The sequence below is a fragment of the Salvia hispanica genome, chromosome 3, assembly GCF_023119035.1.
Source record: "Salvia hispanica cultivar TCC Black 2014 chromosome 3, UniMelb_Shisp_WGS_1.0, whole genome shotgun sequence".
Taxonomy (NCBI): domain Eukaryota; kingdom Viridiplantae; phylum Streptophyta; class Magnoliopsida; order Lamiales; family Lamiaceae; genus Salvia; species Salvia hispanica.
Genome location: NC_062967.1, coordinates 50,102,460 through 50,130,032, shown reverse-complemented (window position 1 = coordinate 50,130,032; position 27,573 = coordinate 50,102,460). Strand labels below are relative to the sequence as shown.

Here is a 27,573-nt window from a genome sequence, read left to right as displayed (position 1 = left end):
TTTGAGAAAAAGAAAATTTCCATAGAAATATAACATGGGATCATCATCATCTGCCTTGCGGACTTTTTTTACATGTAGGAAACAATAAAAATAAAATTATATCCTATGCATAATTAAGTCCTCTTGTGATCCTGGTTAATGTAGATGGGCAACTCCTTATGTACTCTTTCCCAATTCCTTAAACATACTTATCACATCCTTAGATATAAATATATATATACTAGTATTAGTTTATGGTGAAACAATCTTGGCATGCAATGTGAGATTCCCTCACTTTTGTTTTGTGAGACAAAGTTTCTATTCTTTGAGAGAGATCTTTATTGGCAGACCATTTTGTGGCAGTGCAAATGGTCCGTACTGAATGCCGTCTTGTGGGCCCATCATACACCATCTGCAAATTCGTTAAAAAAAATAATTAAAATTTCATAGATTTCAATTATGATCCATAAAACAATCTTATGTAAATATACCAAAATCAATCATAGTATTAACTTTAATTTCACCCTACCTGTATTTTGTAGTGAGGTGGTGCACAAGCACCAAGATCTCCAGCTTGGCCAACTCATTCCCTGGGCAGGAATGGACCCCACTGCCAAATGGGAAGAATGTATTTGGCTTCGGTGCAACCTGTCCAATCACCAAAATATCCATTTTAATTATCAAATTCAAATGTAAAAAAAAAAGAAGAAAAAATATAGTAGTCATATACCTCAAATCTTGAAGGGTCAAATTTATCAGGGTCGGTGAAATTTTCTGGGCTGTGGTGAATGTTTCTGAAAAGCGGTAACACTTTCCACCCTTTGGGAATTCTATATCCTGCATAATTTAATTTTTACAAACAAATATTAAAATCTTATTAAAAAAATTGTGTTAATTAATTGGGCGCTTCACTTCATAGTTCATACCCTGAAACTCCACATCTTGAATGGCTTCCCTGAATGTGAAAGATAAGATGGATGCAACTCTCATGGTCTCTTGAATCACTCTCGTCGTCACCGCCATTCTCCTCGTGTCGTCCCAACTCAATCCCTTGCCTTCTCCCGACCTCATTATCGCCTCTTGCTCTTCCTGCATAATTCAGTAAAAAATAGTATAAATTTAAGTTCAAATTTAAAAAAAATAAAAATAAAAATAAAAAAATAACTCACGGTAACAGCGTGAAGAACGGTGGGATTCTGGGCTAAGAATTTGAGGATCCAAGTGAGGACGCTGGCGGTGGTGTCGCGGGCGGCGAAGATGACTCCAATCACATTGTCCGCTATCTGCTCGTCGCTGAGGCCCTCGGCGTCGCTCATGAACGACGCTAGGAGGTTGGAGTCTTCGCTCTCTCTGCCTCTTCTGAGAGAGATGACTTCGGCGAGGATCGCGGCGAGCTTCTTCCTAGCTCTCATGGCGGCGTGGAAGAGCGTCCCCGGCACGTTGATCGGCAGCGAGTTGTAGCCGCGCTCCAGCGTGTAGTAGCACCTCTTCAGCTCTTCGCCGCACGAAACCTCATCCTTTCCAAATATAGAAAGCAGCGCCACATCGAATGCATACTAAAAAAAAATGTACTCCACGGTTAGCTTTATTTTTTTTTAATTACCTTAACCTCTCTACCGCTTGGCCAACTCAAAAAAAAAAAAAAAACATACTGTCTTCATTTCATGGAAGGTGGTGATGAGGGGGCGGGACTCCCACGACTGAAGAGAGGAGATTGCGATGGATTCGATGTGGGAGACGATTAGTTTGATGGAGTCGGGGGAGAAGGCTCGGAGCACGAGCTTCCGGAGGGTGGCGTGGTAGGCGCCTTGGTGGAAGAAGATGGCTCCTTTTCCGATCATCCTCTCTTTGCTGGCCGGAAATGTGGGCTTGAAGAGATGGGCGTTGGTAACGAGGACGGCCTTGGCTGCCTCCGGGCTGGCCATCATGACGCAGTTGCAGCCCAGCACCTGCGTTTTGAAAATGGATCCGTACCTCTTGACTTTTGTGGAGAAGAAAATGTTGGGATTTTGGGAGTAGAGTTGGAGGGTTTCGCCGATGTAGGGCCAGCCCAAGGTGCCCGGCGGGAGGGGGAGGCGTGCATGGCGGAGTTTGAGGATGATTGTGGTTGCAATTGCAAGGAGGAGAAAGAGGGATACGCTACTAATTGGCTCCATGATTGATAGAATGCGTTTGGTATTTGATCTTGAGAAAATAAATATAGGGTGTATTGTATATATAGGTAGGATTGAAGTGACGGCTATTTCTGTTACAGCTTGAATTCCACCCAACAATTTTTGAGGGAGAAGTTTTTTTTATGGGTGTTGAGAGGTTGACACGTGTAGGTTGAGATGTGGAAAAGGACACGTGTGGGGAACTCAAGTTTGACCATTGCCATTAGTGGTCTTGTTTAGAGAGCGGGATCAAACCTGACCCAACCATCACTGCCTGGACATAGTTTTTCTTAGCCATTGCTGATGCTGGTGTGAGGCCTTTTGCTTTAAAATTGAAAACTCATCATATTTTTGGTTCTTCTCTCCTTTTTTTATTTAAAAGATTTCATTTATTTGCAGTTGTTTCCTTCAGGGTTATGATTTCACATTGGATATAATCTTTTTCGTTACTGATATCGTTCGATTGTCATAATTACTTATAAATAATGGTCATAACTAATCTAAAAAGCTCGATTTGTCTTTATAATTATAGGATTAGATTGTATCTCATGATTAATAATATGACCTTCACCCCATGACTAATTTAAACATAGATAAAACTCATTGTGACTTATCACATGCTACTATATCTCAATATTATCTTGTCTAACGAGACGAATACCACCTTAAGAGATTGAGTTTATCTTTTTTATTATTTTGATTAGTAATATGACGTTTGTTGGCTATATATAGGTTAATTTGAATGGTGTTTTGTTTTACAGTTAAAAGAACAAAATTTTGAAAATTGAGTTTCTGTATCAGTTGATTTCGATTCCATGATATGTTTGATCATTCTCGAAAGTAATTCAACATCAATTAGTTTTATTTATAAAATTATAAGTTATATTAGTATTATTATTAGCGGAGTATAAGACTCATTTCATTAAAGAAAAAGAGTTAATAAAAACATAAATAAATTATTTTTATTGGATTAATAAAATTAAAAATAATGTCTATTTTTATTGGACCGGGAGAGAATATTAATATTTTCTAGTGATAATTTTTTATTGGAAGTAAGTTTCGCTACATTCAATGTTTAAGGTTGAAGCTAGTAACACAATTAAATCTAACTTGAAGTACTCAGTACTGTTTATAAATGCATTTTTAGATATTTTTTAATAGAATTATTTATTTAGGACCAATAACCTTCCGATACTCGTTGTAGTTGCTTCACTCTACTCTATAAAAATCATTCATCATTAGCTGTTAACGAATTGTTTATGTTGGTGGATAAGGGTCAGTTTACTTAATTAACTATATCCATTCTGATTTCTTGATATTGAAAAGGTTAATTATAACCCTATGTCCCTATGTCTTTTTAATATGAAGGATTTTGTATCCCATCGATATGTGATATCTGTAAATATGTTAATAAAGTAACATAATCTATCTTTATGAATAGAATCAATAGGAGTGTCAATCGGGCTAACTCATTTGGATTCGGGCCAATCCGTTTAACCCGTTAACTTGTTCGGGCTAACCTATTTAGCTTGATTTATATTCGGGTTACAAAATTACAATCCTAACCTACTAATTTTACGAGCTATTCAGGACCCACGAGTTTCGGGTTGGATTGACCTCCCTAGAATTAGTATATTATTTACTCACTCTCAGTCAAAATTAAAAGTAGGTATGGTCAATTACAAACAACTCTATTGAGCTTGAGTTTATATTTGTTAAAATGGCTTCATTACTATAGCATTTAATGTTGTTTTATGACGTATGCAATGATTCAACGTAAACAAGCTCACGTTAAGTTGGCAATAAGCATCCCACACTTTGACCAAAAACTGGTAATCATTCAAGATATATATAAATAGGTTTTCAAAAGATAATACATTAAATGTAGAACTATTACCATTTTCAACTATAGAATATCGTATTCATTTACTTATCTAATACACGTGTATATGTGAGATTGTGTTTCGTGTATTAAAATCTTGTCTTATATCTTGCTTTGTACAAGACATAATCAGAGGAATTTGACCCAGATTGGGCATTGGAGTGCCTCCCAATTAATACAAAACACATGTGCGACTTGAATCTTTAAATTGCTTTTTTATATATGAGAAAATGAAATTTAATATTTTTTTGGTTGGGTATAGTGGTTTTTTTAGCTTGACTTAATAAGATTTGAATGAATATTTTGATATAGACTAATGTTAATTGGTTTTCTTCATCGATGATATCAGGACCTAAGATTAATCAAAGAGATGAGAAAGGTCAAATTAGCCTATAGGCTAAAGTCAATATGTTTCATGCATGCGTGTAGGATTTATACATACATAGTCTATATATGACAATTAATCGTTTAAATTATTGAAAAAAACCTCAATTTTGGTCAATTTTTGGTAAATCCACAGCATCTAAAGATGTCGATAATATTATAATTCTAACATTTTTTTCCCAATAATCTCATGGCGAAAATTTCAAATGTGCTACGCTTCTAGATTTATTAACGTGATGTATATGTTTTTAAAAATTTAAAAACATGACTAACTAGGTGTGTTGAACAACGTTGGTTGTTTTCTCAACATAATATGTTTCGTCTATCACATTATAATAATTTTTGTAAAATTCGTAATTATGGGACAATTTAGAAATATTGAAAAAATTACTCCCTCTACTCTTTCCATTTTTATTCATCTCATAAAAGTAGTTCACTTCTATTTTTGTTAACTTTTTTCTTCTTCTAATAAGGTGGGTTCAACTCTCCATTAGCAATATTTCAATCGTTTTTTATCTCTCCCATTTTACCCATCGCGCATTAAATACACATTCTTTCAAAAGTGTCGATTTTTATGGGAAGTGAGAGTATGATATAATCAAGGCAAAACACATATGAAGATCCTTATACTAAAACATTTTATTTCCTTAGGTTTTTGAAAAAAAGTTTTGGTTCATTAGATCCTTATTATACTAATTCATTTTGTTTCATTAGGATGTTATATAAATTTTTTATTTCATTGGGTCTTTATATTAATACATTTTATTTAATTAGGTTTTTGATTGAATCTTTATTTAACGGACTTTATAATTTAATTAAATTTTATGTATTGGTTATATTATTTTATTTAATTTAATTTGAAATTAATTCAGTTGCACTATGGACTCGAGCATCATTGGAAAAAATGATAGATTTATATGTTGATAACAAGCAATATCAAAATTTTCACAATGATTCTTGAGAAGACATTCTAACTGAAATAATTCCAATATAAGTATGAGAAAAAATAAAAATTAAATGAATTTTAATCAATAAAAAAAGTTAACTAAAGTTTAAGTCCATTCAATAATAATCCAACTAAATTAAAAATAAGTGTAAAAATCTCTTAAATCAAAATGTATTAATGGTATAAGGACGTAGTGAAATAAGAAAAAATATAAAATAAATTAACGAAATAAAACACATTAATATAAAGACCTAATGAACTAAATATTGTAGAACTAGTAAACAATCAACAGTTTCCTTTAGGACTTTTTTTCAACTTATTTGTATATTAACTAATGGAAAAGCTATTTAGTACTACTAGTATTTAGGATATGAAAGTGAGACGAGAAGGTCAAAGCAGATCTTTTAGTGAGACGAGAAGGTCAAGTCAATGATTCTACATAAAATCTTTAGATAAACTGATGGTGAAGACATTCAAAGAGACATATATTAATATAGTATTAATTTTTCCGTTGGTACCCAAAAATATATTTTTACTTCAAAATTAAGGAATAAAGAATGATCGGGGTACAAATTGGGTATTGCACTTTTATACATAGGGACGTGTTATATTGCTAACATTTTAGGTTGTTAATTTATACACAGTTTATTAAAAATGTTATGAAATTTCTATATCTTCAGGACCAATTGTGATACGAATTGAAATGTTAGCAAAATATAAACTTCTAGCACAATAACATACATTACTCAAAACAATATAATAATAATTGAAGTAAAGGAACGACTATACGCCTTTCATATCTTTTTCTAATAGTGTAATTAAGTTGGTAATGTGCTTGCTATTCACCTAATTGGAAATCATCCAACTTTATAAATTAGTTGAAAGAATCTAAAAGGTTAGATGGAAGCAAAATAAAGTATCCTATAGATGTGCATATTGCAACTAGATGAGGAACAATTTAATTCTAATAGAATACATATATTTAAGAGAAAATTAGCACCACCGAAACCTAGCTTGAGGTTGAGGTTACGTGAAAAAATCGCATACACGCAAAAATATACATATGTGACCAAAATAATGTCTAATTTTGCAAGATATTCACAATTTCAAAATTACATTTATTTTTTATTTTCATAAATGGATGCCACGTTCTATTATATCATTATACTCATATTCAATTATAAAATTAATACTACTTGTATAAAAGTGTGATTCATTATGCAGCAATATATAATTTAGTGATTAAAATACATTTTCCATACGTATGAATCAATATATTAATGTATAGTAGGAATATAACCACATTATTTTAGTATGCAATATGTAGAATGTGATGCAAGACCAATTGCCATTTCATAACAGAAGGTTTGGATATGATCAATGAGGTAGCTAGAATTTTTTTTCAGACGGTCAATTTATCATAATTAGTGGAATAAAACGTAGCAAATAATAAAGCTATAATACGAGTACTTAAATTGTATCATAAGCTAAAAGAGATCGCTTCATAACATTTCTAGACTAGTAGTACTATATTTGCTCCACAATATTGTTCATCGATTAGTATCATTTCAAATGCATCATTCCTCTCCTAAATCCTAGAATTGTGCGTAACTAAATTTGTTTTTCTCATATATCTTAATCTTAGCATTATTATTTTTTAAAAAAATGTGTATTTTTATATATGAACTTGAGACTTTCTTATGAAAATTTTCTTAGATTTCATGTGGTGATGAAAACTTTTGTACAAATAATCACACACAAAAATCAAGTTTATGATATAAAGAAATTTGGTTTACTTAAATTCTAAGATCAACTCGATATAAGTATGTGTTTATTTTCTCTACAACATATATTGCTTCGAAAAATTTATAGAATTCAAGGAAATCAATCTTATTCCGAAAAGGGGATCAAGTACATAAACCGAAACCACGTTGAAACCAAAAGAGATTGAATAGTATTTTATTATTAAGAAAATTTTCTTAATAATACTTTTAGTGATGGAAGCAATGTCCAAAGAGCCAAGATTTCTACTTTTAGCCGTATGAGAACAAATAAAGTGAGGGTTTGGGACTTGGAATAGCCATTCAATATGCATGCTAGCCACTTGTGCTCTCTCTACGTATCTATATTTTCATTATTGAAAATTTAGTTTCCACTAACCCCAATATTTCAGTTGTGACGAGTGACGAGTGCAAAGTTTCTATAATCAAAATCATAAATTCAATTTGAAATAGTGGTATATAGACTATAGTCATGACTCATGACTAGAGAGTGTCATGTGAATGAATCATCCTTATAAAAAAATCTATGCCAATTCATATTTTTATCATTAAAAATATAATAAATTGTTTTTATTCAGTCGTCATAGAGAAACTTCAGTGTTGCTAATCTCGGCAGTCGGCACACCTGTGAAATTAAAGGTGGCGGAATTAAAAGTTATTATACAATTATATTAAAACTTCATAAATAATCATACTAAATAAAACAATAGTATCAATTTATAGCTCGAATTAAGTATGGACATCACATCATATTGCCGACCGAAGATCTTGAAAATGAATTGAATTAATTTGTTTTGGAATTATCACCTTATTCGAGAAATTCAAACTCAATATATTGGTTTCTTTTATAGCAAAAGCGTGGGATATATGGGGTAGCCGCTTAGATATACATGTCATGATGTATATCATATTTGAAACCACACATTTGTATATCTCAAAATAACAAATTTGATATCGTGTCTAACTTTAGGTGTTTGAGATTTGATGCGGTGAAGTGATGATGCCACGGAAATTGGATGTATCATATAGATACATTGCATTCACTATAGTATTTACTAGAATTAATTTTCCTCTTTTTTTTCAGGGGAAGTTGAAAGTGCAAGTGGTGCACTACTTACTTAGAAGGGCAATTACATTATTCCATCTACTTAATTACTAGTATAAGTCAAATTAATTTGTTTTGGAAAAGCACATTTAATAAATAAACACACCAAGTAAAATGTGACAATATTAATTTGAGGTATACATGCACTTAGAAGCATGGAATAATCTATTGATTTGTATCATATGTATGCATGCTAATTGAATTGATAAAGCACATTGAATAGATAATGACAGTTAGTTATAATATGACAATATTAATTGAGGCGTAAAATAATCTATTGATTTGTATAAACAGTACGCAAGCTAATTGAATTATTCGCTTTCTCTCTCTCTGAATATACAATATATATCTATATAAGGATAGAATATAAATTGAAAATTATTTTATAATATAAACAAGGATCAATTTTTAGCCCTTACGTAGTATAACAGTAAAGCTTTTTCTAGATTCATCAGTTTGTTAAATTAATCGATGCTCCGGATTCAAAATTCATGAATTCATTACTTCCACAACTAACGAGAATAACGAGAATTTCATTTTTTTTAATTCATTACATCAACAACTTAGTCATATGTTACCATGAACTCTTGATGGTTTACATTTTCAGTGGGGTTAGCTATAACCATAACTTATCTTTATACATACACATATAGGGGTGCGTTAAAATGACAACACCTCTTAAAATAACACTGTGATATCACGTAGCCTGCAATATTATAAATGTTACACTGCAATTTATAGATTGCAGTCTAGCGTATTGGATATTGCAGGCCGAGAAAATTTATCCTTAAACATTTTTTATGAATGCCACATGACAGCTGATTATTCGTCCACGTGTATAAATAATTAGCTAAAAATGATGATATGGTATCACTTTAAAAGGTGATGTCATTTTAACACAGATCTACAAATATATACTCCATGAAATAAGAGATACGTATATATTTAAATTTCTAACAACCCGATATCAAGTGGGCACCTAGTTTTCCCAAACTAGATCACCTAAATATCTAGACATTCAATAGAATATGAAGAAATCACTGTGTATGTAAAATAAGTACTATATGCTCAAATTTCGAGTTCTCATATATGCAATATTGCAAATTTTCTCATACAATATAATAATAACAAGCTAGTAATGAAGTTGTATTCTTTTTTATATTTACCAAACCGTGCTTACATTTAAATCAATCAATTTGAATTCGATGAAATAGTATCTCAAAGTTAAGCAACATTATGAGTTTATACAACTCAGAAATACTCATTTTTTCTTCAATAGAAAAAAAATGAGAAATTATTGTGAGTCTATGTTGCAAAAAAAATAGTATATTTTCACCATCTTTCAACATGTATAGTAACATCGGCACAATTGAAATAATCTCTTCGAAATAGAAAACTAATAAATTTAAAATCCCTATGAGAGAGAGAGAGATGATGAAGATCATGATGATGATGTACATGAAATTGGAATGTAGTGAAGTTTTCCATATTAGGGTTGTGGTGTGTACTATGATGGTGTGATCGGATGCCGACTTTTATTTATTTTCTATTTTTGGATTTGATTAGATGTGATTTTAATTTGTGAATAAGTAGATTGAACGTGGTCATATTACCATCCACACACATTATTCGATTGTTAATTTCTACAACATTGATAAGAAAATGTTTTATTTTAATAACATGACCGTATCCTCGTAATATGGTTAGGACTTGAGATTCAATTTTGAATCTATAATTTGTTGGAATATCTATGTTCTTATTGGCATTTGCAATTACAATTAACGTATATCGTATTTATATTCTATTCACCCAGCTTACTAACACCATTTCAAAAAAAGACTTTTCTTTTATTTAACTAATTAAAGTACGTAAATAGTGCAAGGTTATTATATGAGATACAAGAATAAGTAAAATTGTCATGATAATCCGTTTAATCTAAGGGCAAGTCTTGTATATATAAGACCGTCATGAATCAAATTTCATATTCTCATTTTCCACTGATTGAAATTAATGTGACATATTAATATGCAAATTAAATATCAATAAATTTATATATAGTATGTTATTAAATATGAGTTTGAATCTAGATATTCACATGTCCTGCAAAGTTTAGCCCCTAACACAATATATATAAAATAAGTTTTGTGTAATGCATCCAAATATAGATAAATTTTTTATCTTGGAACAAGAGGAAATTGGAAATTGAGGAACTATATAGTGAAAACAAAAAACCGGTATTTCTAGATATATGTGCCGGATAAGAAAATTGTTAGCGAAATAATCAATTTCCTAAAATATCTATTTCTGAAATACTCTTATATTTTAGAATTAGATAATTTATTTTCTTCTACTCCATACCTCTAAGGGTTCTTATAACTGGAGCAAGCTATGGTTCAATATCCGTATATATCTCAATTCTCATCAATATAACGTCCAAAAAGTTAAATAGTTTTACATTTGCAAAATAGCACTATTGTCCGAGCGATTACCATGCTCATCCAAAATTTTCGACGTTAAGACATGCGCACGGCGCGCTTATGATCTATCGAGCCAGATTCCGCAGTGGCCGCCGGCCAGAATTCATGAGGAAGTATGATCATTTGGAGGAATCTACCAACAATTGCCAGGATTTATATGAGGTAATTTTTTTTATTAATCTAGTATAATTAAGGATTGTTTGATATACAGGAAGGAAGGGGGATTAAGGATATATGGGAAAAAAAGAGTAGGGAGAATTTACGCCATGTTAATATAATTCTTTATACTATAAAAGTTATGAATTAATTGTTTGTATTTTAGGTGAATAGTATGTAATGCACTGATCCTATCACGATATTAGATAAAAAAAATTAACTTATCGAAAACTAAAACTCTAATTAAAATTTTTAACACCAATAATTTTCTCTACACTACGATAAGATGGTTTGAGCAACGTAAAACTACTAATTTAATTATAAACATCAAAGGCATGTCTCAGTCCTCCAAATAGCCTCAAGACATAAATTTAAATCCCATGTTAAAACTTGATACTTTTGGCATGAAATTTTTCTCAATCCTCCAATGTTCCTTTATAGTATATTCTTCAATCAAACAAATTCAATCGGCCGGGAAATTCATAATTTAGTAAGTTTAGCTAAAACAATTTGTTTTTTTTTTAAATAATCGTAGTGATTATTTTTTATCTTTCCCCAACAAGAAAAGATTTTTCTCAATAATCGTAGTGATTATTTATGCGTATGGACAATTTTGTAAAGAATTGTCTTTAGTGTTCAAACTAGTAGCTATATCTTGATTAAATCAGTTGACTTCACTAATTAAAGTTTTTAGTAGACAGAATTAGGATTGGGCAAATAGTAAATGACAGCTGCATAACATTTCAGCTGGACATGACATATATCCAAATAAATCTAATAGACTATAACTATTTTTTTTCTTTCTTCTTATGCAGTAAAAAAATACTTCCCTAATAATATATGACCAGCTTTCTTCTTATGGAGTAAAAAAATACAACTTCCCTAATAATTTGTGACCATTTAATTTAACACGGACTTTAAAAAAATATAATTGAAAATGAGTTTGCAAATTTAGTGCAATATTGATCTTGCTTTTATATAGTTTTGCTACCAATAATATTAAAAGTGAAAGGTAAACGGACAAAAATGGAAATAAGAGATAAATTTTAAGGGACGGAGGGACTACATCATCCGTCTATCAATAAACGTCTCATTTTGCCATTTTCGTCCGCCCATCAATAAAAACCTAATAACTTTAGTACTACCATTTTTGGTAATTGACTTCACATTCCACCAACTTTATCTCACTCACATATTATTATATAAAAGTTAAAAGTACATAAAAGTAGGACACATTTTTCACTAATCTTTACTTAATTCTTAAAATCCGCACCATGTCAAATGTGGACTTGTAATCGTGGACAAATGTGGACTTGTAATTGTGGACCAAGGGACTAGGAAGTACTGCGTTCGTTCCCAAATACTCCCTCCGTCCCATTTCTACTCGCACTTTTCATCTTTACGGCGTAAGTTTATTCATAAATAATTATTGTAATAAAATTAGCATTTTAGGTATAATAAGAGAATGCTAATAAAGGAACATTTAACTAACTCTAATATATTAATTAAATACTCTAATTTTTATTTAAAATAAAAATAATACAAATAATTTGGAAATGTCTGAAAATAAAAAGTGCAACTAATATGGGACGGAGTTAGGGAGTAACATATTTTCTGCATCCCGGCATTTTCCGATTATTTATTTATTATTGAAATTTATTTTCTGCTTTTCCATCCATAAGCGAGATTAATTGATCCTAATTAAGCCCACTTCTACATTGACTTCCGGTTATACATTCATTGTCAATGAAAACATAATTTCCTAATGCATAGATTCAATATTAATAAGTCAAAACTAAAGGCATCGCCAATTCGTCACAACGTCTTTATTGTTAGAACATCACACCTAATCTATAATTATAATATGTCAAAAAATGAAAGAATAGGGATATGAACTAAATGAAGTTGAGAATGCAACGATGTAGAAATTTAAACATATTTATTGACATTTCAAAAAAATAATGATTATATAAATCTAAACATATTATTGACATTTCTTTCGAAATAATAATTTCGATTATAAAAATGTATATCAACCAGAAACTGTGAACGTGAGAATGCAATGATTGTAGATATCTAAACATATTTATTGACATTTCGATAAAGTAATGATTGTAGTAATCTAACCATATTATTGACATTTCTTTTGAAATGATAATTTCGATTAGAAAAAAGTACATCAGTCAGAAACTGTGAACGTCAGAATGCAATGATGGTAGAAATCTAATAATAGACATTTCGAAAAGAGTAATGATAAACAACCAAATTTTTTACAACCAAAATAAAATTATATTAATAATTTGATGGATTAGTTATATATTGAAACTATAAATATAGTAATTGGATAAGTTAAAAAGATTTATTAGCCTTTAACCTCATTTTTTATATTTATATTTGAATTTTCTTTCTATTGTTTTTAATATTTAAATTAAAGTATGCACTAATTATATTTATGGTTCTAAAAAAATAAAAAAAATTATACAAAAATTATAAATATATGACCACAATATTATGCACTTTCCATGTATTATATATGCATCTAAATATTTTAATTAAATGCATAAATAAACCTATTTTTGATCAAATAAACTAGATTTTGGTTGTACAAAATTTGGTCACATAGATTTATTGTTTCGAAAAAGCAATGATTGTAGAAGTCTAAACATATCCGTGACATTTCTTTCTGAGTAATGATAAACAACCAAATTTTGTACAACCAAAATAAGATTATATTAGTAATTTTGATGTGTTAATTAAATATTAAAATAATAAATTTAGTTAGTTAACAAATTAAAAATACTTTATTAGTTTTTGGCCTCATTTTCAATTTTTTATTTTTATATTTGAATTATTTCTCTATTATTTTTAAATTTTAAAATAAAATATGCATTAATTATATTTTATGATTAAATTTTTTTTTAAAAATTATACATAAATACCATAATATTATGAACGTTCCCTATACTATATATATCTATATTTTTTAATTAAATGCATAAATAAATTACATTTTTTCTCAAATAAACTAATTTTTGGTTGTACAAAATTTGGCTGCATAGCTTTATTGTTTCTTTAAAACGATAATTTCGATTAGAAAAAATTATGGAGTAGTGAACGTGATAATCATAAATTCGTAATTTCATTTTCATTATATTTAGTCGTGGACCTGAGACATTTTACATTAACTAGTAGTACTATATTAACGTTATACACTGCGCATGACTTTGACATCAATCAATTCATTGTTTCCACAAATTGTTTTGGATGTGGTTTTAATACTAATAAATACTACTACTAACATTATATTATACCAATCCTATGTGCCACACCAAACCAGTTTGTTGTTGCTGTTTGACAATTGAAGAAATCCAACTTAAATTATACATATGACAATTAATTACAATATTATTAGTTATATATGTTGGTGTTGATATATAGTTTATGAATTATGATGGTTAAACGAGAAGAGTAATAAATAGTAGTAGTAGTAGTAAGTAATACTCCCTTCGTCCCTGAAAATTTGTATCTATTTTTTTTTTTGTCCGTTCCTAAAAGTTTGTCACCTTTCATTTTTACTATTTTTAGTAGTGGACCCTACATTCCACTAACTCATTTCCCACTTACATTTTATTTTAAAACTAATATATAAAAGTGGGACCCACATACCACTAACTTTTTCAACCCGTTTTCTATTACATTTCTTAAAACTTGTGTTGGGTCAAATGGTGTCAAATTTTAAGAGATGAACGAAGTATTTAATTAAGATCACTGAGCAAACTATTGTTTCATGTTTATTATTTAATCATATGTATAATATTGAAGGTGCTATATAATACTGCAAATATTTGTCTTAGCATTGTGAACCAAATAAAATATTCACAAATCAATATATATAAGGGATATTGGCGTTAATATAAAAAAAGTTCAAAATTTTGATTTTTCTAACAAACTTTAAACTTGACATATAATATCATGAACTTAAATTGTTGTATAATTTTTTTCACCACCCAAAAAATCCAACTACTTTTATTTGTTATTGCATCATACTTCTGCTACATTTTATTTGTTATTACTGCACCATAATGCTACACAAATATTTGGAGTATAAGATATACTAGTTACCAGTGAAAAATGATAGCTGTGTGATTACAAATCCATAAAAGCTCGATATAATTATCCATCTCATTTTAAAATAGTTGGATTTTGTCGTCTGGGGAAAAAAATTTCAACAACTATTTAAGTTCGTGATATTTTATGTCAAGTTGAAAGTTAGTGAGAAAAAATAAATTTTCAAAAAGTTTTATGATATAAGGTGACAATATTCATACGTACAATCACGGAGTGCTTTTTTGTCAAAATAGACTTGAACTAACAAAAATATAATCTCCACTTGTATTTTGAAAATCTTGATACTACACACGACATCTAGTGAAACTACGTATAATCTTACAATAATTTGTTAGACATTATATACTTTAGCAATACTTGATCATAATTCATAGTCCATTTATAATACGTAAAATTATAAAATGTGAGATGTAACGAACATTTTGTCTAGTTCTTAAGGCCACAGAATGGTGGCCATAAGTTGCACCATCGTGGCCCATTGTCGGGTTCCACGCTGGGCACCAATCACAGGGTTAAAAAAAATTGAAAACAAAAGTCTCAGAAACACAAATGCAAACTCCTCTAATGATTTTAGCTTCTTTACATGTAAGTTTAAAGTGTTTTGTTTCGGATTTCTTTCTAAATTTATCTTAATGTAAAAAGCTTTTGTTATGATTTTTCAAAACTTTATATTGCAACTGTTGTTAGTTTGTAACCATAAGGTGTTGTTGTCTGTTGATGTGTATATTTTGACGACGTGAACAATTAATATTAATACAATTTTTTATTTAACTTATAATCTAAACTTGAATATTGTAACTTTAACTAGTTTTCACTATCAACATAATCAATTATAACGTATTTCATTTAATAACTAAAATGAAGCATGTAAACAAACAGGCTTGGAGAAGTGATGCAAAGATGATGAATCCTAGTATTTTGATTTCATTGACTACCTTGTGAATCTAAATTAATGTACTCTATGTTCATTAATGACTAAATATTTAATAAGACCTCTATGTCGGAGTACCTAAATTGTGGATTTCATACTACGTGCCATCACTCTTAACCTTAAATATGTCGATTTTACTAATGAAGGTGTCAATTATTCATGATCACGTATCAACACTTGTCTATTGAATCTCGTCCCAACACGTATACCAACCAATAAAGTCGTAATCCACTTGAAACATTGAGCACAAGAATACTTGAAATAATTAGAGTTTGAACCTAATATATGTATTTCTTCCGTCCATAAAAAATAGCCTTATTTTATCATATTGGAATTTCCACAAAAAATACTTTCTTCGTTCATGAAAAATAGTGTCATTTCGCTATTTTTGGATATCGAACAAAAAATAGTTTAATTTCTAAAAGTAAAAAATTTCTCTCTTATATTTTACCCATTTTTTCTCCTCTCTCCTATATACTTTACTAGTTTACCTACTTTTTCTCCATATCTCTCTTACTTCTCTTACTTTACCAATCTATACATATATAAAAGGTGAGTTTTGGCATTTTTTTTGAAATATTTATATATTTTGTCCTTATTCTAAAATATTTATAAGATATGGACCAATTTGAATATTTTAAGTAACTCTCATAAATATTTATTTAGATATTTTCATGAGCATTTGACTAATTCTTAAAGCACTACAATGACTCATTGGTGGTTACAAATATTTAAATAGAATAATGAGCCTTTAACAAATTTTGTAACCTATATTGTCTTGATTTTGTAATTTATGATGTTTTAATTCCATGATCTCTCATGTAGGAGTACTAATTTTGTACCTATAAAAGGTATAGAGTTGTGGATGAAATACACACTAACAACACATTTTTCATTCTCTCTCAAGTTCTCAACAGTTTATTGCACATTGTAGGAACACTGTTTTGCTCGATTTTGGAGTCTCATCAAGTTTATAGGTGCCTAGCAGGTTTGAGATGTTATATACGTTAAGAGGAAGTCGTTTCATCTTTGGGGAAAATACGTCAATTCGAGAGCACTAACCGTGATGTAATTTGTATTGTGGAAAGAGGGTTTTTCTTGACTAATTTTCATTGTAATTTCCATTTCATTTATTTTTGGTTTTTTTCTTTGATTACAATAGTTAGCGTACCGCGTGATATGGTTCCAGAATTTTATTCCAATATTTCTTACAGTTCTTAGATAGGGAAGAATTGTAACATCCTTAACTCAAACATACATAGTATTTATCTTCATCTTTACATAATTTTTTATTTTAGTAGAGAAATATGAAGGATTGTTTTAAATATATTTTTCAAAAATGCCAACACTTAATATAGTCTCTTTATCATTGTCCAAATAATTGTGTTTGTTTTAATTCCATTTTAAATTTTTTTAATTATAATGTCTTTAGGTGTAAAATGAAGTGAGGAGTATATATTTATTGAATTTTTATTATATATTATATAGTAGTATATTTTTCTATTTAAATCTTATATAATTATATTGTTTCTTATTTTAATTAATCGATTAACAATTTCAAATCGTATGACAAAAAAATATTCCTTCATGCATCGCACGTGGGTTAACACTAGTTTCTTATTAAAACTTGTGTCGTCCACAAATAGGACTATTTTTTATGGATGGAGGGAGTAGTACTCTCATCCAAGCATGTCATTTCATTATTTCAAATTTTTTTAGGCAAAATGACCCTCGAGGCGATAAAGGGCAATTATGTCTATTTACTCTCTTCTTCATTAAAATATTAAGAAGAAAATATCTTGATTACCACAAACTTTGCTAAAATATCATTTTTGGTCTGAGCTTTAATTCCTTCTTGGGTTCGATCCCATTGAGTCTTTCTGTCTCGTCATCTCTCGCTCTTCAACACAATAATCTCACTTCCCCTCTCCCTAATTCATGGAGTTGTACTACTAACCTTAAATCCTTAACTCTTGATCACAGTTCTCTCTTAGGACAAATTCTCAATTCTGTAAGAAGATTGGTTTTTCTTGAAGATTAGGATTTGAATTACAACAAATTTGAAGGAATAATTGATGAAATTGGCAGTTTGTTGTCTTTAAAGAGGATAAATATTAAGAAATACAATCTTGATGTCTCAATTTAAGACTCAATTCAAAAACTTCTAAATCTCTCTGTTTAAACCCGAACAACAACATATTATGAGGTGGAACCCCACAGATCATCAGATACATCACCTCGTTAAACTCCATTGATATCTTCGAGAACAATCTCACCGGAGAAATTCCACTTTCTCAAGGAATTAAAGCTCAGACCAAAATGATATTTTTGTAAAGTTCGCAGACAAAAAAAATGTTCACCAAATATTATAATGAAGAAGAGAGAGTAAATATACTGAATTACTCAAGTGTATTTTCTGCCATAAAAAGTTTGAAACACTGAAAAGTTGCTCAAATGATATTAAATCGAAGTTCATGGACTTCAGAATATATTTTCAAATGTTACGTACCAAAATTGATACCTTAGCAAAATTTGCGGATAAAAAAAATATTCCCTCTATAAACACATGTATGAGGTAATAAATACATCATGTATGAGGTGTAGCAATGGAATCCACCCTGGATGGATGTGAAAACTCATGCCTAATATATGACCTACAAATCCAAATTCTATGTAGAAAAATGAAAAATAAATATAAAAATAGAAAGAAGTAAAAACAAAATAAAATCGTAGACCCTTGCCCCACAAATCTTAATAATTCATTTATTTGTTTACAGCTAATTTTTTGCAATTTGTGGAGTGCATGGAAACCACCCATAAAATTCATGTTACCAAACCCTTTTCTGAAACAAATACAACATGTTTTGAGTTCATTGGGTTGTTTCATTGTTTGTCTGTATTTTTTGGTTAGTTAATTAATTCGCTATCAAACTTTTCTCTTTTCTTTTTGTTTTTTCCCTTTAATTCTATGAAAAATAATTATAAATTGATTAAAGAAAATGAGGTATATAGTACCACATCCACTTTTTTTTTTCTTTCTAAAATTTTGATCTTATCGAGAGAAACGGCGTGGATGATGTAACGAGTTTGTTAGTTTTAATTATTTTTTATAGAAAAACTAATTTGAGATACGATTTATTCGATATTTTGCTTTTTGTGATAAGGGAAACATGCATCGCCTATTTATTATTTATCCTGAATAATCTACAAGCAAACTTCTTATAATGCAAACACTCAGAATAAAACAAAAATTAACATTATTTAATCTTAAAAACTGTTGTTAGGATTTAAATTTATAGAAGCTATAAGTGTAAATAAAACATAAAGATAAATATAATGTCTCTAAATACATGAATTTTCACTCAATTTTTGTCTTGTATAAACGGTTAGGTTGTATATTTGAAGAGATCATTTGTTTGTTTGCAAAAATCAAATTAAGTTAATGTCTCTCAATTTCTCGAAGAATAATGTAAGTAGTTTATTCTTGATTATTGATATCTTCATGCTACTAGTTAATTAGACACACCGTTAAAAGGGAAAATACTTACATAAAAAAATCCATAATTAATACGGAGTCCTCCTTTCATCCTTTAAGAAGCAATTTTCATTTTAGTCCATCCCTTAAAAATATATACTTAGTATTTTCTATTTTAAGAATTGTTATCTCGCTGTTGAAGTGAGACCCATTCTCAACTTTCATTTTTTCTTTGTATATCTCTCTTATTTGACCGATTATACATTAAAAGTTGTGTTGTTTTAAAAATTTATGTTTAAAAGACAGAAGGAGTGCTTTTTTTAAGTTGAGCTATACATTTTATCATTGTAACTAAGGTGTGTGTGTAGATTATACTATGTGTACTTAGATTACATATTTGGCTAAATGTGTTGTCTTATAATTAGGATCCATATAAAATTCTCGCCTTCTATTGCGAGGAGTAATTTTGAAAGAACTCAATAACATCCTTGTTAAACCTAACATAATTTTATAATCTTATTCAACAAGAAATAATTATGAAATTAGTTATATACATTGAAATGATTAGCGTGTACCCACCTAATTACATCAAACATGAACAATCACTTTCATTCCATGTCATTTCTGGGCTTTACAGATAACTTGTAGCTGTTTTATTGCTATGGAAGTGTCCCGTGGTACTCTCATATTCCTTATATACATAATATTCCCCATTTATGATAAATAAATAGTTCATCCATTGAAACCTTAATAACTCACGGATCAACAAAATGGGTAGATAGTGATAGTCTCATGGACTATTAACATGAAAAGTAGTAGTAACAGCTATAAACGAATCACAATATTGCACTATAATGAATGCGTTTTATTTAAATATATGTGAAAACATAGATAGAAATGACACTAGAGTTGGAATGAAGAAATCAATAAACAACGACATTTGCCAGCTAAGCAGCATACTGTATTTGAACTATTTGTAGTATTTGGGAAATCCATGCAAAACGTGCTTTTGTTACCTCTGATTTTAGAAGTACGTAATGAGTGGACCTTCCATTCTAATTTAATTGTTAGTCTCAAAATTTTCACTTTTCCACATAAGTTACAGTTTACTTCTGGAACTATTCGTAAATATAATTAAAACTAATGAAACTATTTGTAGATGAGTGAATAATTGTATTCATAATAAGTATATAAATTTTTATGATTTTTGAATCCCGAATAAATGTGATATGAATGGAAAATATAATGGACCATATAACAAAAAAATATGGTACTCCTTCTGTCCTACAAAAATATACTCCCTCCGTTCCGCGGTAGTAGAGGCGTTTCTTTTCGGCACGGGATTTAAGAAAAATTGTGTTAAGTGGGTTAAATAAATGAAGAATAAAGTAAAAATTGAAAAGGTAGAGAGATGAAGAAAGAATAAATTAATAGAGAGTAAAGTAAGAGATAAGAAATGTGTTGACTTTTGCTATAAAAGGAAATGACTCAACTACTATGGAATGTACCGAAATGACAAAATGACTCAACTACCGCGGAACAGAGGGTGTATATTTTTAGTTGGGCAAGATTTATAATGAACAATTGGTAAAATATAACAGAAGCAGAAAGAAAAATAATTAAAGTACTGTTAGCGAAAAATAGTCTCACATTAATAGAGAGAATCTAATTTTCAAAATTAGAAAGTGCATTTTCTTATTGGGTAGACTAAAAACAAATACATATTCTTGTAGGACGAATGGATTATAAATTTAACTGAACTAGAATCCAACTTGTTCCCTTCACTTTAATTCACAATTCATGAAATTTATTTAAGCATTAGCACTTACACAACAATTCATGTATTTTGTCTTGGTTTTAAAGATTTCTTGTAACAAAATAAAATAAAATAGATCCATTGATAGACATCTAACACAGCAATATTCATCCCATTTTGCAGTCAAATTTGTTGGGTTTCGTCCGAATTATATACCTATCAAACATCATGCCCAATTTTTAGTAATTTAAGATAAACACAAAAAACACCTAAGCAAAGATGCAAGATGAGAGAATATCCATTCTTTCGGCTGATACATTAAATACATATATAGCTTCTTCTTCACAAGAAAACACTTGAAGGTGACCAGCTAAAGTGTCCCTTATAAATACATCACCATGTTATTTCAACGATTCCGAAACCATGTAGAAGCTAGAATTGAGAGACGAACCTAAATCAGCAAAACCTCAATGCGGCCTCCAACTCTTTCTCATCATCGCAGTTATATCCAAGTAAATATGCCCGAGCTGGTGCACGGATTACACAGTAAAAAATCACAAATAGTACGTGGGAGCTAGAAGAATCTGTTCATTTACGAGACAAGGTGTAGCATACACGTACCAAAACGACCAGATCCCATGAAAGGCTCCTCCGCTTCATCGTTAGCAGCGGCTTGCTGTTGTTCCTGAATTTTCGACAAAAAATATTCAGAAACCATCAGCCCCATAATAGTCTGGTTTCATTAAGAGGACCACAGTCGTTACAATTATCACCAAAAGATATTTAAGAATCAGAAATATTAGCAGGAGAAAAATATATCAGAAAGAATGGAGACGAGGCGAGCAAAGAATGACTTCTACACAATGAGAGCAAAGAAAGGATATGCAACATGCCAAGTGCTATGAAATACTAATTTATTTCGTACAGTCTCTCGACTAATTATCTTATGGCTATCTATTGTGCCTGAGCTATACCCTAATGCAAATTAGCTGTAGATACTGTATGAGATTTGTAGGATGGTGCATCATAAATCTAAGGTAGGGAGAGTCTCCCAATTATGACAACTAACAAGAAGCATGATTCCTTCCCCACCCTTTCCAATACTTTCTGTGGAGCTTCATGAATGCAATAAGAAATATACTGATAAACGTATACAAACAGAAAGAAACCCAGAGAAAAAATTTGTCCACCAAATACATGGAAAAATGTCTTACCACATCAGGTTCCATTTCATCCGGTGAGATTAATCGATCAAAACATCGGCCAGAGATGGTGCAGACCAAGAGTTCATTTGTAGGATCCATAATAACATCTTTACATGTATCATCACAGACTACACAAACAGAAGGGAAAGTCAACAGTCTACATCATCCTTGTCAAATATTGAAATGAGAAGAAACGATTTTGTTCATCAAAGTTTCATCGTGTCTCTGACTCTGACCAAAAGAGAAGGACGGCCTTACCATGAACATTCCCAGTCTTCTCACACACAAATACATCTCCGATTTGATAGTAAGTGCAGTTTTCTCCGGAGCAAGCATGATTGGGTACTGCTGTTTCAGTTAGGCCTCTGCTACTCTTCCAAATGGACACTTGATCAGCAAGAGTCTTATCAAGAATTATACGGTCATCATTCACCTAAACATCAGCTATTTATTACACATAAACCAAAAAAATAGAAGATACTTCAAATGTACACCTTCTTTCCATAATTATACAGTACACTTGTAATAGGATATAAAAAATAAACACTATATAGCAAAAGATGCATAGGATGTGGATCACATAAGACTTTTTTATACTCCATATAAAATAGGAACTATGTTCGGCTCTTACATTACGAAGAGCTGCGTTAAATCGGTGATGTATTTGTGTAGATTTCCTACGAATTGTGAATTCATCATTATCATTTGTTACTTTGTTAGCATGTTATATCTAATCAAAATACCTTGTTATCATGGGTTCAAGCCCCATGGTGGGCACAAATACAATTAATACTATGAATTTGTCAATTTTCACAATGATTTCACCATGGTATAATAGCTCGTATTTTATGCTTTTAATGGGCAGAGGGGTTTGTAGTATAACTGTACCCTGTATATATATATATATATATATAGATGTTGTAAGTGTGAATTAAGGATTAACATGTTAATTTAGTTTGTTTGCAATAACAGGTAGTTCCTCCATTGATTTCTAAATTCTAACTAAAATAGAAGCCTTCTGGTAACATTTCAGGCTGCAGGGTTGGAAGATCATGGGAGTCCAGGATACAGTCCTACATTGGTTTCCCTCATTAAAAGCCTCTTGCTATTGACATGCCATATAATATAAAATGGTGAATATTTTAAGTTGTTTAAGGAATACATGGCCATTCATCACTTATGAGTTATGACTACTGAAACTTTAACATAACTGGTTCTTATATAATCAGGAGAACTTCAACATACAATGTGACCAATCAAGCACATCAGCAAGTATAACAAAACTCTACATCAGAACACTTAATTTTTTTCACCTGAGAACGATTAGGTGCTTGGCTTCTCTTGGCCACCTGCATTTGGATGTAATATTCTTTGAATTCAGTAGGGCAGCTTCGCACAAACTCTGCCATGTCTTCTTCATCACGCTGCAAAATAGGGAAAAAGAAACAGCAGAGTAGCCTCAGTTTAAATCTCAAAATGCAATTGTTGAAAGCAATAACGAAAATAATCACAAATTATTGGGTCAGTATTAAGCCAGATCTTTGGAGGAAAAAGAAATAAAGTAAGACCACACAATGAGAAGAGTGTGCTTTAGCCATTGATTATGGAAAACTAAAGACATCAATACATACAAATAAAAAATTACATTAGCAGAAATGACACGACATGAAGTTGAAGTCCAAAACTACCTTGATGTAAAGGTTCTTCCACGCACATTCTCGTGGCTTTTTCGGAGGCAGCAGACCCCACCGCATACAATATCTACAGGAGAGGAATGGGTGCATATTTTTTGTAAACGATCAGATGATGTCAAACTGCTTCAGAAAAAAAAAAGGGAATAATACTAACAAGCGACGCCACAGTGACTCGTCTGAAGCAGCAAAACTCATGAACCTACAAACCAACGTGCAAGACACAAGATCCTGCATTTCAATTATCAGAAATTATAGCTCGATCAGTTAAGATACTCAACAGAATAAGGTTGGACAAATGCTAAAATATTCTTGAAACCTCAGAAGAAAGAAATTTGAGGATGTGATACAGCAACTCAGGAGGGATGTGGCTGAAAATCCCAGTCTCAATCCTCTTAGGGGGAGGTTTGCTTTCCATGACATGCCTCCCACGACTGCTATTGCCAGATATGACAGTCTCACTTCCTTTTGGAGGTGAAGATGCAGTTTTTACTTCAGCTTCCAGCTCAACAGATGACAGTGATGATGAGGACGATGACCGTAGCACCCTTGAAAGTTCTTCATCACTAATTTCACCCTCATCGATTCTTATTTTCTTGGCTTCCTGCTGCTCCTTCTCTTCTTGTTCACTTAGTTGCCCCTCCTCAGCACGCGGTCTCTTCATGTCTCTTTCTTCCTCTTCCTGCCGCACACACATTCCAAAAGATCCAATTACAATTGTGTTGGAAATATTTCGTTTATCCAATAAAGAATACTTAAGAGTTATGAGTAGGTTGTACATCAATATAAAGGGATCTCACATATCTAAATTTACAAAGATAGCAAATTATATATACATTGACGAACGGATGCACACATATAACATATATGCCAATCTAGACTCGCTCTCTTAACACGTCGTATGAACCAACAAAGTTGCAAGATGACATTTTTTTCTAAATAGAAGCCCACAATGGTATTGCATGCAACAATAATGAAAAGAGAACAGAAATATCCCCTGAGAGGGTATAGTATTTCCTGACAATCTAACAATTATACATACATCAATATTCAATATATTGCTACCTTAAGAGGACATTTGCTTTTCATAATGGAAAAAATACACAATTGAGACAAGCAACGTAATAGCCTATACTAGTCTAATCAAAGACATGAAATACAACTTATATAAAAATAATTCTGACTCCGAATAGAGTCACACTTTTATTTAGATAAATAGAAACAAATTAACATAATTAGGTCATCAGTGCATATAAAAAGTAAAATAATAATAAAATCTGGCTCTAAAAATCTCCAAATTAAGCTTATCAGCACATCAATTTCTACAATAGTTAAACAATTATAACACTTCTTTCTCATTGAAACAAGCTAAAATGAACAAACGACAACTTATAAGCATATCAATAACACAGTTGAACACAGAAAACATACGCAGTTCAACATATACCATAAAATTCGTAGCATATCGATTCAGAAAATAGATTTAAACATATATCAGGAAAAATTTGCAATACCATTTCGGAGAGCCCAGATAGGACTTCGGATTCGAGGAAATGAACGAGACTCGCATCTTCGTCATCGGAAGCCATAAAAATTAGAGAAGCTCGATATCGAGTGTCGATAAATAGAAAAAGTCGGAGAAAATTCAAAACGAGGATATGTATATCTGTAGGAGGTGAACGGCAGCGGCTGCCGGCGAATCGGCTCCGTCTGAGCTACGATGAGATGCCCTTTGTTAGAGAGAGAGATGCGAAATTCGGGGATGGGTTGGGTGAATGTTTATTCGGGTCGGGTTATGCGATTATGTTTCAGGATGATAACGGGTCGGGTGAAAACGGGAGATGTCGGGTTCGGTATAGAGCGACTCTCTCTACAGTCTACGCGACTTTCCCTAGAGCCTTTTAAAATATCTATTCTAGCATGCATTAGATATCTCAGTGCAACCCACAACTTGTGGGCTGGCCCGAATAACCTGTTGAATTTAGAGGGTTATAGTTAAAAGTTTCTAGCTCGTTAAATTATAATCTGATTAACTTGCACCCGATTAGCCCACAACCCGAATATGGCTAACCCGAAAATCCAATGGGCTGGCCGCAATCCGAATAGGGCTAACCTGAAAACCCAATGGGTTGGTTCGAAACCCGATAAAATTCTATTGTTCTATTTTTTTGGCTCTTAATTGACACTTCATTGATTATTTTTATAATATAAATAACTAAAAAATACTCCCTCCGTTCCCCATTTAACATCACACACTTTCCTTTTCAATTTGTCTCAAATAAGATGATACGATTCTATTTTTAGAAACTTTCTCTCTTCAATTGATACACTCAATCATTTTTCTCTTCTAAATTAAATATTCAACTCATTTTCTCTTAACACTTACACCTAACTTTTCTCTCTCCAATTAAACGCACTAACCAACAATTCCTAAAATCTCATGCCGACTAAGAATATCATTTTACCCAGGACGTAGGAAGTAACTCTCATTCAATATTATATACAAGTATACATTATTCTATGTTAAGTTTTTTAAATATAATATAAATAAATTAGAAACTTCAAATTTACTAAAAAAAAATTATAATTGCTAAACATACTTTAAAATTTCTTGAAATATGTTTATGTTTAGACTTCCTCTGTCCCATTAGAAATGAAACATTTGCTTTTCGTCATAATTTTATGTAATGTTGTTTTGTGAGTTAATGAGACGAAAATAAGGTAACAGAGGCGAAAAAGTAGAGATTGTGTTCTTTCCACTTTAGGAAACGTTTTATTTTGAATAGGAAAACCTAAAAAAGAAAACGTTTCAATTTTAATGGGACAGAGGGAGTATTATTTATACATATCGTGAAATTAGTATTTGATCATGTTTGAATATAAGCATGTATCTCAATTTTATCAAAATTAAATGTTTTACTACATCCTATAAATATAACTAATGTTATGTATTGGGTTGATCGTATGTTAATTTTATCGGTAGTAATCCGATTAGCGCTAACTCGAAACCCGAACATTTAGTGCTAGGGATGAACTTTTATAACCCAATAAAAATCACAACCGACTAACCCACACCTAATTGACCCACAACCCGAGTATGATTGGCTCGAAACATGCTGAGGGATGATATCCGTTGCAATTACCGACTATGTAAGTATTATTTTTGTCTTATGTACACGTTGCATGTCATATCCGGCTACATAAGCATTAGGGCTTGTTCACCTTATCAGATATGCCCAGATTCCACTCCAAATCTGTGCATCTCATAATGTTTGCCTTCTGCTATTTAAAATCTGATTGGGCCGAGATAAAAGGACAGGCCCGCACTATTCACCCGTTTTGGACCAGATTTCAAATCTTCCAAAAAACCTAAGATTTTATTTCTGCATTGAGTTTTGCACCCGGGATTTGAAGGTTAATTCCCTAACTTGCCCTCGTTGTTGACGTGTCAAGTGGCGGACTACACTCCATCTTCTTCGTCTGTGAAGAGAAAATTGGATTCACTTTCTCATTCAATTTTCAGA

At 31.1% G+C, this 27,573-nt stretch overlaps 2 protein-coding genes across 3 annotated transcripts; both read right to left on the bottom strand.

Moving 5' to 3' along the window:
* Window positions 1-2,175, bottom strand: LOC125211295 (abscisic acid 8'-hydroxylase CYP707A2-like). Its single transcript, XM_048111026.1, has 6 exons — window positions 1,632-2,175; window positions 1,149-1,535; window positions 906-1,068; window positions 710-816; window positions 509-627; window positions 1-391 (listed from the first exon to the last, which is right to left on the bottom strand). Exons 1-6 carry the CDS (start codon window positions 2,133-2,135, stop codon window positions 298-300), a joined length of 1,374 nt encoding a protein of 457 aa, XP_047966983.1. The 5' UTR covers window positions 2,136-2,175; the 3' UTR covers window positions 1-297.
* A 19,265-nt stretch (window positions 2,176-21,440) lies between these two features.
* LOC125217085 (F-box protein SKIP31) lies at window positions 21,441-25,839 on the bottom strand. Of its 2 annotated transcripts, none has more exons than XM_048118910.1 (9): window positions 25,564-25,839; window positions 24,369-24,731; window positions 24,207-24,280; window positions 24,047-24,119; window positions 23,672-23,782; window positions 22,617-22,761; window positions 22,368-22,486; window positions 21,775-21,838; window positions 21,441-21,680 (listed from the first exon to the last, which is right to left on the bottom strand). In XM_048118910.1, the coding sequence occupies exons 1-9, from the start codon at window positions 25,636-25,638 to the stop codon at window positions 21,610-21,612; spliced, it is 1,095 nt and encodes a 364-aa protein (XP_047974867.1). In that variant the 5' UTR covers window positions 25,639-25,839; the 3' UTR covers window positions 21,441-21,609. The 2 variants fall into 2 exon arrangements, with proteins under 2 accessions (XP_047974867.1, XP_047974866.1); XM_048118909.1 differs by having other exon boundaries at window positions 22,617-22,791; window positions 25,564-25,838.
* Between the last annotated feature and the right edge of the window lie 1,734 nt (window positions 25,840-27,573).

Excerpts from the sequence above, each read along its gene's own strand:
- LOC125217085 (XM_048118909.1), bottom strand. The coding sequence starts at position 25,638 with ATGGCTTCCGATGACGAAGATGCGAGTCTCGTTCATTTCCTCGAATCC. Across the intron at positions 24,281-24,368 it reads TCAAATTTCTTTCTTCTGAG|GATCTTGTGTCTTGCACGTT; the intron begins GTTTCAAGAATA and ends ATTGAAATGCAG. Across the intron at positions 21,839-22,367 it reads ATGAAATGGAACCTGATGTG|GAACAACAGCAAGCCGCTGC; the intron begins GTAAGACATTTT and ends TCGAAAATTCAG.
- LOC125211295 (XM_048111026.1), bottom strand. The coding sequence starts at position 2,135 with ATGGAGCCAATTAGTAGCGTATCCCTCTTTCTCCTCCTTGCAATTGCA. Across the intron at positions 1,069-1,148 it reads CCGTTCTTCACGCTGTTACC|GAAGAGCAAGAGGCGATAAT; the intron begins GTGAGTTATTTT and ends TGAATTATGCAG. Across the intron at positions 628-709 it reads TTGACCCTTCAAGATTTGAG|GTTGCACCGAAGCCAAATAC; the intron begins GTATATGACTAC and ends GTGATTGGACAG.